The sequence below is a fragment of the Tyto alba genome, unplaced genomic scaffold (assembly GCF_018691265.1).
Source record: "Tyto alba isolate M040663 unplaced genomic scaffold, T.alba_DEE_v4.0 Super-Scaffold_19, whole genome shotgun sequence".
NCBI lineage: Eukaryota > Metazoa > Chordata > Aves > Strigiformes > Tytonidae > Tyto > Tyto alba.
In genome coordinates, this window is record NW_024881281.1 from 4,337,339 (window position 1) to 4,350,243 (window position 12,905).

General features: G+C 47.6%; 1 protein-coding gene across 1 annotated transcript; it reads right to left on the minus strand.

Moving 5' to 3' along the window:
- Positions 1-6,652: 6,652 nt before the first annotated feature.
- Positions 6,653-12,671, minus strand: RFLNB (refilin B). The gene is made up of 3 exons (XM_033004857.2): positions 12,392-12,671; positions 10,821-10,930; positions 6,653-9,507 (listed from the first exon to the last, which is right to left on the minus strand). The coding sequence occupies exons 1-3, from the start codon at positions 12,593-12,595 to the stop codon at positions 9,177-9,179; spliced, it is 645 nt and encodes a 214-aa protein (XP_032860748.2). The 5' UTR covers positions 12,596-12,671; the 3' UTR covers positions 6,653-9,176.
- Between the last annotated feature and the right edge of the window lie 234 nt (positions 12,672-12,905).

A 12,905-nucleotide genomic window follows, 5' to 3' on the forward strand; every position in this document is an offset into this window, starting at 1 on the left:
TAACTGCTTACAAAATTACTAATTTTTCCAACCAGGATATAAGGCATGTTCACAAAGCTCCTCTCAGAGGCACCTGCCTGTTGCATTACCCGGATTTTATAGAGTATGTGGAGGTCATCATAACACCCCATCTCATCAAAGGAAGCAAGTACAATGGTACGTCTCCTTCATTTTACACTCAAGCTAAAGAGGACAGTAGGAATATTCAAGCCAATTGAAAGACAAATCTAACAACCCATATACATATAGATTAGATCTACTGCTTGAATGCAATTATGCTTCCTGGCAAAGGTTTAAGTATTGAACTTCTATTTTATGAATTCATTATATGTTTATTTTTAAAAGATATATGCCTCCAAGTCAGAGTGAAACCTTCAGAGGACTGTGAAAAGTTTGTTCTTAGTATTTTTACCGTGAATTGTGGGTAGAACATCCACTGAGACTGGAGTCAGGCTGCACTGGGCATGGCAGAATTTGAGACTTCAGTCTAAACAGAAAAAGGGAACAAAGAGAAAAGTGACAGAAAGCAGTAAGAGGGTAAGGGATTTGCCTGGGGAATATGTCCCTTCAGAATAAAATTAGCTGTTGCTGGGGAGCACCTTAGCACCCAGCAACCTCCTGGCCAACTGCAGCAGCAGAAAGGGCAGGTTAACCAAGTGAACGTTGGTCCTACCTGTCCTGGTACTCCAGGGAGGACCTGTCAGAAGATGATTTTCTCTGTATATAGCTCAGACCAGCCTCTACCACAGGACTCTAATTTTGGCTAGCAAGTCAGGTTTTATCATAATAAAATTAGTGACAACCACCTCTAGCTACAAGTAATACCCTTCCCTCAGTATTTCTCCAAAAATATTATACTCACTTTTCAGTCTGGATGAATTATTTACATCCCATCACTGCTGTTGCTGTTTTCCTTGCCTTTTTGCCCCGTGTCACCATCCCTTTCATCCACACACAGGCTTTGGAGACCTGCTGGCTGCTGTACAGCATTAGTAATAACCATCACTGCGAAACCCCTGCTGTTGACACTTTGAAATCAGACCATTAGCGGCAGTCGGAGAAGTGCTGCCTGCAGCCCAGGGATCTGCTGTGGGAGCAGCCTCCTGGGAGCCTCATTTCATCACAACCTGTCTGAATGCAACCGTGAGCGTCTGCCAAACTTCACATCTAAATAGACCAGAAGGAGAGGAGGAAAGAAGAAGGCAGCGAGAGGGAAGAAGCAACCAAACCAGGATTAAACCTCTTATTATTTCCAGGGAGAGGATGACAAATAGGCTGTGCATTGCTTCAGCGACTGCTGCTAGTGTTCCCACAAATGCTTTTTGTCCAGGCTCATCTCTGATGGAGATGCACTAATCTCTCCCTGGTGAGGCGGTTAAAACACTCACCAACACAACACAGCAGCAAGGGCAGGAGATCTGAGGACTGCACTGGCTCCAAAACACTTGGGAGAGCTATTGCCACCTCAGAAGTTGTTCCACATGTACTTCCACTCCTCTGATGTTAGGAAAGGCGGAGGGGAGGGAACGGAGTAGGGAGTTTCCCTCAGCACCTTCAGTTACAGGGCTGAAGTACTGCAAAGGGGTAGGAAGGACCCCAATAGCTGGTCTCCCTGCAACTGATTCAGGTTTGATTTTTCCCTCTGCAGCAGTACTGTAATGCAAACCCCACATCCCTGCAATACTTCACCTGCTGCCAGGGCTGTACTATGTCAGACAAGCCAGTACTTTCTGCTGTGGCCATATTACCTCTGACAAGCCCCAGGACCTAGACATGCAGGGGGGCACAGGGAACAAAATCTGTGCTGGACATGGTTGTTCACACAGGGCAATGGCGCTGGGCCCCTGGCCAAGTAGGCAGGCCCAGGCTTGCTGCTGCGCCATGGCTGCCCTGGAGACCTTGCTGAAGGGCGGGCACTGAGGGGAGTGGAGGGGAAAAGGAAAGTGGAAGGCAGCGGTGGGATGGAAGGGAAGGTGCTGAGAGGAGGAGCGGTGAAGAGGGAAGGTGAGGTGGAAGGGAAGGTGCTGAGGGGAAATGGAGAGAGAAAGAACTGAGGGGAATAACTGAGGGGAGATGGAGGAGGAAGGCGCTGAGGGGAAGAGCTGAGGGGAGATGGAGGAGGAAGGCGCTGAGGGGAGATGGAGGAGGAAGGCGCTGAGGGGAAGAGCTGAGGGGAGATGGAGGAGGAAGGCGCTGAGGGGAAGAGCTGAGGGGAAGAGCTGAGGGGAAGAGCTGAGGGGAGATGGAGGAGGAAGGCGCTGAGGGGAAGAGCTGAGGGGAGATGGAGGAGGAAGGCGCTGAGGGGAAGAGCTGAGGGGAGATGGAGGAGGAAGGCGCTGAGGGGAAGAGCTGAGGGGAGATGGAGGAGGAAGGCGCTGAGGGGAAGAGCTGAGGGGAGATGGAGGAGGAAGGCGCTGAGGGGAAGAGCTGAGGGGAGATGGAGGAGGAAGGCGCTGAGGGGAAGAGCTGAGGGGAGATGGAGGAGGAAGGCGCTGAGGGGAAGAGCTGAGGGGAGATGGAGGAGGAAGGCGCTGAGGGGAAGAGCTGAGGGGAGATGGAGGAGGAAGGCGCTGAGGGGAAGAGCTGAGGGGAGATGGAGGAGGAAGGCGCTGAGGGAAAGAGCTGAGGGGAGATGGAGGAGGAAGGCGCTGAGGGGAAGAGCTGAGGGGAGATGGAGGAGGAAGGCACTGAGGGGAGATGGAGGAGGAAGGCGCTGAGGGGAAGAGCTGAGGGGAGATGGAGGAGGAAGGCGCTGAGGGGAAGAGCTGAGGGGAGATGGAGGAGGAAGGCGCTGAGGGGAAGAGCTGAGGGGAAGAGCTGAGGGGAGATGGAGGAGGAAGGCGCTGAGGGGAAGAGCTGAGGGGAAGAGCTGAGGGGAGTTGGAGGAGGAAAGCACTGAGGGGAAGAGCTGAGGGGAGATGGAAGAGGAAGGCGATGAGGGGAAGAGAAGATGGAATGCCAAAATCTGTGGGAAGGTGGAGGGGGAAGGCACTGAGGGGAGGGAAGACGGAGGAGGGTCATGGACAAGGGGGCAGACTGGACCAGGGCTGCTGACCTTATTTCCTTTGCCCCCTTCCAGGCTCAAAGGCTGCAGTGGGAGGCCATGCCAGGCCTGCCACAGGGTCCCATGGGCAGCAGAGCAGTGTGGGCAGGCGACGGGGGACTAGGGGGTGCCCATGCCCCTCTCTACCGCAGGCACCCGGCACAAAGCCACCGCGGAGAAAGAAGCAGCAGCAGCCGCGCAGGATTGCCACTGCCACCACCACCACTGCACGGGCAGGTGAGCTGGGCTGGCTGCCATCCCCCGCAAAGCCACCCTGTTCCCTGTGTCTGTCCCCAAAACACCTCACACAGGGTCTGGGCAGGACTGGGAAGGGGTCGTCAGGTGAAGCCGCGTGTGCAGCAGGCTGGTACGTGACCACAGCTCAGTAGCACGCAGACATGAAGGGACACGCAGCTGGAGCATGTGTACCAGCAGGAAGGCAGCTTGGATTCACCTGTCCCATGTTGGCCGGAGGACATGGTGCTTGGCTCTCCCTCCATCCTGTAGGACAGCTCCCATGGCGGGAAAAAACAACCTTCCCTAGGAAATCATCTATGGCACTTTAAAACCTTTCACTGAACCTGTAGTCTGTTTCTATGTATACTTTCACATATAGCTACAAATCTACCCCAAAAAAAAAGATTGACTACATGTAACTACACAGCATAAGCAGTAGGAGGCATAAGACATCTGTCAAGAAGTAGGAAATTTCATAAACTGCCTAAGATTTGGGATGCTGTAAATATTTAGCGGTTTTCTTTTGGTGAGCTACAGTATAGTTGTTTAAATATTTGCCGTTCCATGGGTGTGAGTCACAGTCCTGATCTAACTTCCCATCAGTGGGGCTGAGTTGCAGTTATAGCTACAGAAAAGGGAGGTTAGTTTCAAAAAAATCTTCCATGTAAAGGAATAGCCGTTCACTTCCATTATTTTAGCACAAAAGTTGCCTGAAAGTTTCCAGAAATTGTACTATTAATAAAAAAACTATCACATTGCTTGCTGTATTAATGGATAACAGCTTAAAAAAAAAAATCTCCAACAAATAAGAATCAATTTCCTGTCTGAATTTAAACAAGCACAGTGAACTTGATGCCAGTATAGAAGTGCTATTAACGCATTACAGCCTCAATAAATATGTTTTATAGGTGTGAGAATCACTGTGTTAGCCAATCAGATAAATATACATTTCCTACTTAAAAATAAGATTTTTAGGCCATTACTATTTTCCTATAAATTTGGTTTCTTTTTAATGGGCATGTAAAGGCACAGCAAGCACTTGGCTCATCATCCTCTTTATAAAATAAGCAGGAAGGCCTCAGAGGCAATGCATACATTTTTGCTAACAGCATTTATAATTTTAACAGATAAACACCACCACAAAACCAGAAAGCAGCAGGTCCACTCCCCTCCATTGCTTGAAATCGCAAGTCTTGGGAGGAACCCTGACTCAGCCCAAAATAATACAGAAGAGAATCAGGAGGATGCAGAAATAAACAAGATTGTAGTATCAACTCCCACCATTTTGGACTCTAGTCAAACAGATCAAGGTCTTTCTGCTCAGCTTAATGAAAGCCTTCGATGGGACGGGATTCTTGAAGATCCTGTAGCAGAGGAAGAAAGGCTACTTATCTATAAGATGAACAGAAGGAAACGGTATGAATCGTATATCCAGCAACATTTGCCCGCTGAGCCATGCCCGACTGCCAGGCATTCCCCGTTACTTCGTCACAGGGCGTCATGCACAAGCAGCAATCACACAGTACATAAAGATTGCTGCAGTTATTTTCCAGAGGAGCAAGCGTGAACTGGTCCTGAATGCTGAACGAGCTAGCACAGTCTCCGAGCTGCAAGCAGTGGTGTCACCCAAAATCTCTCAACAAGTTCTGCACCTTTGTACCGATTACTCACTCTTTTGTATCTGCGGAGAACAGGACACTCCTATTTAAAAAACAAACCAACCTGTTAGTTAAAATATGGATGCAACTCAGATTACTTCAACAATTAAAAGTGCTCCTTTCCATACTGCCTGTTTGCCCTAGAGTATCCCTAGTTTTTACTATTAGTTTATTTCAAAAGAACACTCACTCCATTACACTTGAGCTTTTCGGGTATTCATATCCCGAATTGCTGGTCATGAAACCAGCAAGCACAGCCCCTGCGGCAGATGGGGAAGCACGGTGGGCAGTTGAATTACCCAATACCTTGTTTGAAGGCTAAAATGATCTGCAGGCACACAAACTGACCTTGAAACTGAGCGAGTTGCAAAATCAGTATTGGAATCCAGCCCTCATCTCCTGGCTTGTGATTTAATTGGTAGGTACAGTATTTTATTTTGTTATTAAAAAATTCATTGTGTCAGACCCTCAGATTTGACATTCTAGAGAAGTACAGCATATATACAAGGAAAATGGAGGACACCTAGAACAATGGGTTTATCCTTGTCATGGTAGGTACTAACTAGAAGCCCATTTAGCAAATATGGATTGAAAAATCACATCAAGCAGTACACTGCCTTGTACTCTCCTACTTCAGCTTCTCATAGTAAAGAAACAGCTTTCATACAGAATGTTACTACGATATTAAAGGAAAATATCCCAGGCCACACTAAAGGAAGTATTTGGAAGTTAGATGGCGCATCTGAAAGGAAAGAAAGTTTTTCTTGAAAACTACTGTTTTGATTTTTGAAATTTTTTCTTAATGGCTCTTCAAATGGACTGTCTTTTATATGACAACTGATGTTTATATATGGCTTTTCTCCTGTTCAATACTTTAAACACTACATGACACTCAAATGCTTGCACAGACTTTTGCAGGAGCAGTGGCATGCTTTAGAATAGCTTCAAAGCTCCCCAGATTCCAATAATGTCATTATGGGCAAATCTAGAGCTTTTGCAAGCAGATAACCAGATGAACAATAAAAAAGTAAGCAAAAAATCCCATTATGAATTAATTAACTGATGTTCAATTGCATCCATTTCTACTCTGCCAGAGATACTAACAAAATCAGCACGCCTGCAAATTCGGAAAGGTTTAAAGAACAGATTAAGAATCCAGAAAATCACTACAGCATTTCTCATAAACAATAGTTTGTAACCATCTGGCTTGTTTTTATAAAGTTTAATGCATAACATTCTAGTCTTATTTTATGCTGTATTTACTAACATAGCATTAGAGCATCGACATTTTTAACAAAACTAAAAAGAAATCCCTGTCTGGTTAAATACATGTTGTGTTTGAAAAAGATAAGGACTTCACTTGTAGGATATGCTGACATCCATATGAGAAACTCTCTTTAAAAATAAAGCTATACCAGATTAACAACTCAACTACATACTGGAGAGGATTTTCAGCTGTCTTCAAGGCACTTTTTCAATGGCTTACTAAACTGATAAAACCACAACATTTGGCAGTGCTTTTTTTTTTTTTTTTTTAATACAGATGGTTTTATGTAGGAAACGCCTTCCTAGACTATGTAAACAACAGCAACATATGATATAAGAGAAACAAGAGGGGAGCTGGGATTGGCAGAATGTATTATGTATTTATTTCTAAGTAAATGCCATAATAGACACTGAAAAGCTTCGAACGAAAAATAAAGAGACTTCCCTATATGGTGGTTTTCTGATCATTTATTACCAATAAAGTAAAAGACAAATTGAAAATTAGAAGTAGGGGGGTGGGAAACATCACAAACATCAGAACACTTGCACAGAGCTAATCAGAGCTTTGCAAATGTTGGAACATAAATAATTTAAAAGGTATCTCTACCAATTAAAATATTTAAGAGGTACATAATTAAGCTCGCTTGCTTTATAAAAATCAGGTGCTTTATCCTAAAACCATAGTGTAAGGGTTATTTCATTTCTAAATAGGGACAATTAATGATTACAACTTGAAATAATTGTCTCTTAGATCTCCTGCAAATGAATCAATTGGAAGAGTGCTGTTGGAGCAATCCAGGGTCCGTGTTCTTCCAGTGTCCTGTGTCAAGCAGTGGCCAGCACCAGATGTTTCAGAAGCAAGGTACACGAAACTGCGACGCGAAAAATGATGCAATAGCTTTCCCAAAGTTCTGTCCATCTGAAACCCCACACACTTAGGGGATGAGTTGTGCCTTCTGCTACACAAGTACATCTTGGAGCAATGTTTAGGGGAGAATCGCAACATGTATTTAAGACACATCTCCTAAATACTGTAGTCTGAAACCAACATGCTTAATGAGAAGACCACACTGCTCTTAACAACTCTGGAGCAATGCCTACCTGACTTTGGCATCCTCTGTCACCCTGGGATTGTTTGAGGATCTGGTTTTCTGAAGCAAGTACCACAGATTAGGGATGTTCTGTTCTGAGCTAATAAATAAGTAAAAATCAAAACAAAACAACAAAAAACCCAAACAACACAAACTCAAGCCTTCCTTCTTGCTGCATTTTCAGTCTTCCAAATTGTTTCAGCTCACACTAGAGTACACTTCCACACCATCCATCACACTTGCACAAACACGCGTTAAGTACAGCTCAAGAACAAGCTCCCGAGTTTCTAACTCACCACTGACAAAATTCACCCTTGGGGCTACGCACTAGCAAAGTCCTCTTTAAAAGCAGGTCCAGGACTGATGTTGCACCAGAAGGTGACCCACAACTCAGAGGAGTTTTGGAAACATGGAAAAGCCGTGTCCAGCCTAGTCAAGTCTACCAAGCGTTTCTGAGCTGCTACACCACACTAGCCACCAACATAAGCCACGCTCCCAAAAGCAGATGTTCTCCACACTACACTGCTCTCTGTCAATATAGAAAAAACCCACATGTGGGTAAAGCAAGAAAGCTGTCTTATTTTCATCAAAGCACATGATAAACTAATACATGTAAGATCCAGATAGACTTTCATAGTATCTGAAGTTATTCCCTTTGGTCCCCAAACTCATCATGCACTTGGGACTGGAGGGGTTATTCAGCAGCCTACAGACAGGCAAACACTACCCCAACCCAGTGACATTCTGAATACTAAAGTCCAGAGAGGAGATGGACCTTTGTAATGAGAAGCTCAATGGGGAAGGAGAGCTACAGCTGTGGATTTTGCTACGCAATAGTAATTTGCCTGTCCTTTGCTACCATCCACCTCCTCACAACCCCCATGATGACAGCATCTCACACCCGATCCCAGCGTCTCCTCCTCTGTTCTAGGTCCCTTTAGACATGGTGCATTTTCTGAAACTTTCCTAGTGACAACTCCCTTAGTGCAGATAGTACAATGTCAGTAAAAAATAGGCACTGGTGTTTTTCCACCACCATGTTGTCAAGACCTGACTTTCCAAAAATAGAGGGATAATTTTTAGCCTGATATTCTTCATTACAAGTCCACTACATGCACACAAATGGTAGCATGTTACACAGACCTCAGCGCTGCAGAAGTCATTGCAAGTACAGAAGATACAACGCGCCATTCATCGCAAGAACTTGAATTACCTGATCCTTTCTCTGCTGCCTGGCAGTTTATCTCCTGTTCTACTCAGAATTCCTTTTATTTCCAACTCACACCTTCAAACCAGATATGAAAGCCATAGGATAACATTTTTGTATCTGTTAAATGCAGAATTCTATATTTTTCTCTGTTGGCTTTTTCCAGCAATTTCCATGAGATGGTTCTTCTAGAGAAAAGTCTCATGATCTAAACTGAAACGAATGACAGTTCTGGCTATCTGTAACCAAATGACCTGGTAGATTCTCTGCAGGAGAGTGAACTGCTCTTATTTTTGCACATCACCACAAAGCATCAAATGGATTTCCACCTGCCAGGCACTATTCCACATTCTTTCTTATCTGTTAATTTGTCCTCTGAGAAAATACTTCCCATTATTTTAATCTGTTTCCTGCACTGTGGGGAAGGGGAGGGAATTCATGACTTTAAAGGTGAAGAAATGAGTTCCTTACTAAATTATGTTCCCACCAAAACTGCGTTCAGGCCATTCTGATGCTTAAAGCAGGAATTAAGAGCTGAGAAAGAGGTGGTGACAGGTAAGGTTCCCTTAGCCTGACCGGAAAGTTAGGGTCTGTACCCGCTTTAGCTAGTGGAGAGTTAGCACAGTACGTTAAACGGGACTGGGATGGATCAGAGCAAGAGAGACAGCCGGCAGTCAGCAACCATCCAGGACACAGTCGTTCCCAAGGTACTCTGATGTTTCCAGCTCTATGCTGGAGAGGAACCGCCGCATGGTCTTACGACAGTTGTAATCCAGCGTGGTGGTGTACACAGTCTTGGCGTGCTTCGGGTAGACGATGGTGGTGCTGGTGAAACGCTGGGGCTTGTTGCGGGGCTCAAAGTGGACCTCCGTTTTGTAATTGCGCCACGTGCAGTTTGGGACACAGATGACCGTCTGACTGCAAGAGGAAACGCTTAAGCCCACTGGCATATAGATGTCATCGATGAAATGTTTCTCTGAGTCGTATTTAACCGAGGATGTGTACCTGAAATACAAGAGAGATGTGTGTGAGCTCTGTTCTGGAATAGCAGATGGCATTTTCTGAAAGCAGAGCCATTGGGTACCGGGGTGGCTCCTCAGCCCTGCATCTGCCACCTCAACACAGCAACAGCCACATCACGCAAAAATCATCTGCTGGTGTCTTACTCACTCCTTTACCGGAAGAGGAAAAAGCCTTACGTTAGCAGCACACCCGGCACTGTCACTGTTTTGTCCAGCTGCCAGCACTACCAAGTATCTTCTCAATCCTCATGTCCCTCATTTTTAAGCCTGAGCTCTATGAACCTAAGAACCTCCTTCAAACTCCAGTGCCTAAACCCAGAGGTCTAGATCCACATTTAGGCTTTGCACTTAAGCATCCTAATTCCTCGGAGTGCCAAGCCCATGGAAGAACACATTATTTTCTCAGTTCTCCTCTGCCAAGAGTCACACAGGAGTTCTCTGCTATCACTCCCGGCATGGAGCACTCTCTGAAGGCAAACTTCTGAAGATTTAACTGGCAGGAAGATACTACACTTTGCAAATCAAACTCTGCTGGCAAGAAAATCCTCTGTGCCTGGATTGCAAAAGAAAGTTTTCATCTCCTTCACACTGTGACAACTCTGTGTTAGCTCTTCCACAGTGCTAACTGCCTTCAATTCCAGCCATGGTGCAGGCTCCTTCTCCTCACCAGGGCATCGACTCTTCCTACCCTCCCCTGCATTAGGCTTCCATTTGATTGTATCAGTCTCCCTCTTCTTGCGCAGTAATCAGCTGTGAGCCTTCATTTCTCATTATTGCAAATCATGGTGTTCAAAGGAATAATTCACAGGCTGTGAAGTGATGCAGCGCATTAAAAAAAAAAAAAAATTGTTATACACTCTCTGAATACTAACTTTTCTTTTAGTTCACACAACCCAGCCAGAGCTGATAAGATAGAAAGTGTTTATTACAAACTCATGAGGTTACGAGAACAAAATTCCTTTCCCCTAATAAAACAGTCCTAGAAAGATGGCTGCTTTGAAGATCTTCCCTCATGATTACCTTGTGGTTAATCAGTTGAAAGGCAACATTTTGGAGCAATGAAGTAAAAGCAGGAGAGTAAAATACAGAAAAGTCTTCCTGGAAAAAAAACATGTGGGATGAAAAGAGGCTGAACACTCCTTCAGCCTATACAAATGTCCAGGTCCAGGAATGTACAGCTGCATGGAACAATAGCTCTGCAAATAAATTAACTTGACTCACAGGCCCTGATAAGGCCTAACTACTCCTTTACATGCTAACTCCTTCAAAACTAGACGACTGTAAAACAGTATTTACCTTATTTCTTTTGGTGGTAAAGGGTCAAACTCAACTCCTTCGCCAAAGGATAAAGGACACAATCTTGGAGGGCAGCTGGAGAAAACAGGGCTGGGGGAGAACACAGAATTCTGCAAAAAAATGCAAAAAATAATCCCTTTTATGTTACAATTCAGTATATTTGCAAGAGAACACATTTATTTAGCCCTTGGTAGACAGCTGCCAATGTTCACATTTACATGTAAGAGAATCTGCTAATCCAAGACATGCCTGCAGGTTCAACCCGCAGCTCTGACTTGGTGCTGGTCTACAGCACCAGAGATGTGGCAAGGTATATTTCTGGAAATCAAAGTCCTAAATCTAGGAGCTTATTTCAGGAGCCACTCTGGGAAAAAAGAGAGAGAAATACAGCTCCTCGGTTCAGCGCAGATTTCTGCAGCATGACCACGGCAGGAAACTATTGCAAGGCACCTCATGGTGAGCAACCTCCTTGCTTGACAGCTACACCGTGGCTACTGTTTGAAGGCATTAAACCCAACCTGTCTAGTTCACACGCAACCTGTTGGGAAGGATTAACTCATTCCCACCGAGCGGCAATTTACAGAGCGTCCCCGGGCTCCTCTCCTGGACAGGCAGCACCGACACCGGCCCGGCAGTGTCCCAGAGCCAGAAGGAACCCAAAGCAGCCCCAAAGGGAAGCAACTTGCTTGTGTTTTTGAAGCCATCTCTGCACATGTACATGCTTTAGCGGCAAGGGGGCCGTGAGAATCTCTCCTGTTCAACACACGGTTCTCCTACAGCCTTTCCCAATTTCACGTCAGCGCCGCTGTAGAAAAGGAAAGCCTCTAGATCTGCAGTTTCCAAAGTATTTGTACCAACAGCTCAGCATCAACATTCAAAAATCTTTTTGCAAAAAACTAGCACATCTCTACCTGATACTATTAACTGAAACCATAGTTTAACATAGAAATGTCCTACTCTGGGTCACTCTGGGATAACTAGGCTTCATTTTTCCACATGGGTCTTCAAAGATGTGCCGTGACACCGTCCCAACCCCAGGACACAGGAGAGACAGGGGCTTCCCTTGCATCAGCAAGAACCAACCGCAAAAGCCAGTGGCTTTTTAAAAGCACCACTGGCTCCCCTGGCCCAAGGTGGCCCCAGCCACCCCGGTTGCCCAGCAGGCTCCCTCCCGGTGTGGGTGTGCTACGGGATATGGCAGCAGCAGGAGACCTCGGTGGAATGGAGGGAAAGGGGGGTCAGTTGTTTCCAACGTGTCCCCACGCCGGTCGTCCCGGTGCCGGCTCCTCGGGGATGCTTTTTCACCCTCCTTTCCTCAGAGGATGCTGCGGGGCCCAGAGCGCGGCCGGCTGCCGGGGCGGGCAAGCCAGAGGGGAAAACCTGAGGCCGGCCCCGGGTGATGTATCACGGCAAGCTCCGAAGGGCAGCGGCTTCTCCGCCCCGCCGGGGCAGGCAGCCCCCACGCCGCGGGGCCCAGCACCTGCCGCGGTGGGACCGAGCCCCCGGGGCAGCGGCGGGCACCCAGCGCTGCAGGAAGGGGGTAGCGGGGGGCGACCGGTGCCAGTACTCACCGCGGCGGCGGGCGCGGGCGGGTCGAGCTCCGGTAACCCGTTAGTGGCAGCGCGGTCGGGGCTACCCGAGGAGAGGAGCCAGGGCGGAGGGGCTGGCCCAGGGCTGGGGGGCAAGCCGGAGTCGGGGCTGTCGAGCCCCGCGTCGCCCCGCTTCCTCATGTCCGGGAGGTCGGGCACCTCCCGCAAGCTGAGCCGACCCACCATGGCAAAACCGCCCGCCCCGAGCCCCGGCCCGCGGCTCCGCGCCCTGCGCCGGCTGCGCCCGGGCGGCGGCGGGAGGGGCGGGGCCGCCCGCGGAGGGGCGGGGCGTGGGCGGGAGGGGGGCGTGACCAACCACGGCGGGGCGTGGCCTGCTTCCCGCCTCTCCGCAGTGTCCCCGTCCCGTAGCCCACCGGTGCTCCCATCGCCTCCCGGTGCTCCCAGACATCCCGACAGCGCAGCCCTAGTCCAGCCCACGGTCCGGCTGCGCTGCCCGTTCCCACGCCAGCAGGGATTTTGAGGGGCCACTGAAAGA

Coding starts and splice junctions, on each gene's coding strand:
- RFLNB (XM_033004857.2), bottom strand. CDS start 12,595: ATGGTGGGTCGGCTCAGCTTGCGGGAGGTGCCCGACCTCCCGGACATG. Junction 10,931..12,391: donor CGCCCGCGCCCGCCGCCGCG/GTGAGTACTGGC, acceptor ATTTTTTTGCAG/AATTCTGTGTTCTCCCCCAG. Junction 9,508..10,820: donor TTACCACCAAAAGAAATAAG/GTAAATACTGTT, acceptor CTTGTATTTCAG/GTACACATCCTCGGTTAAAT.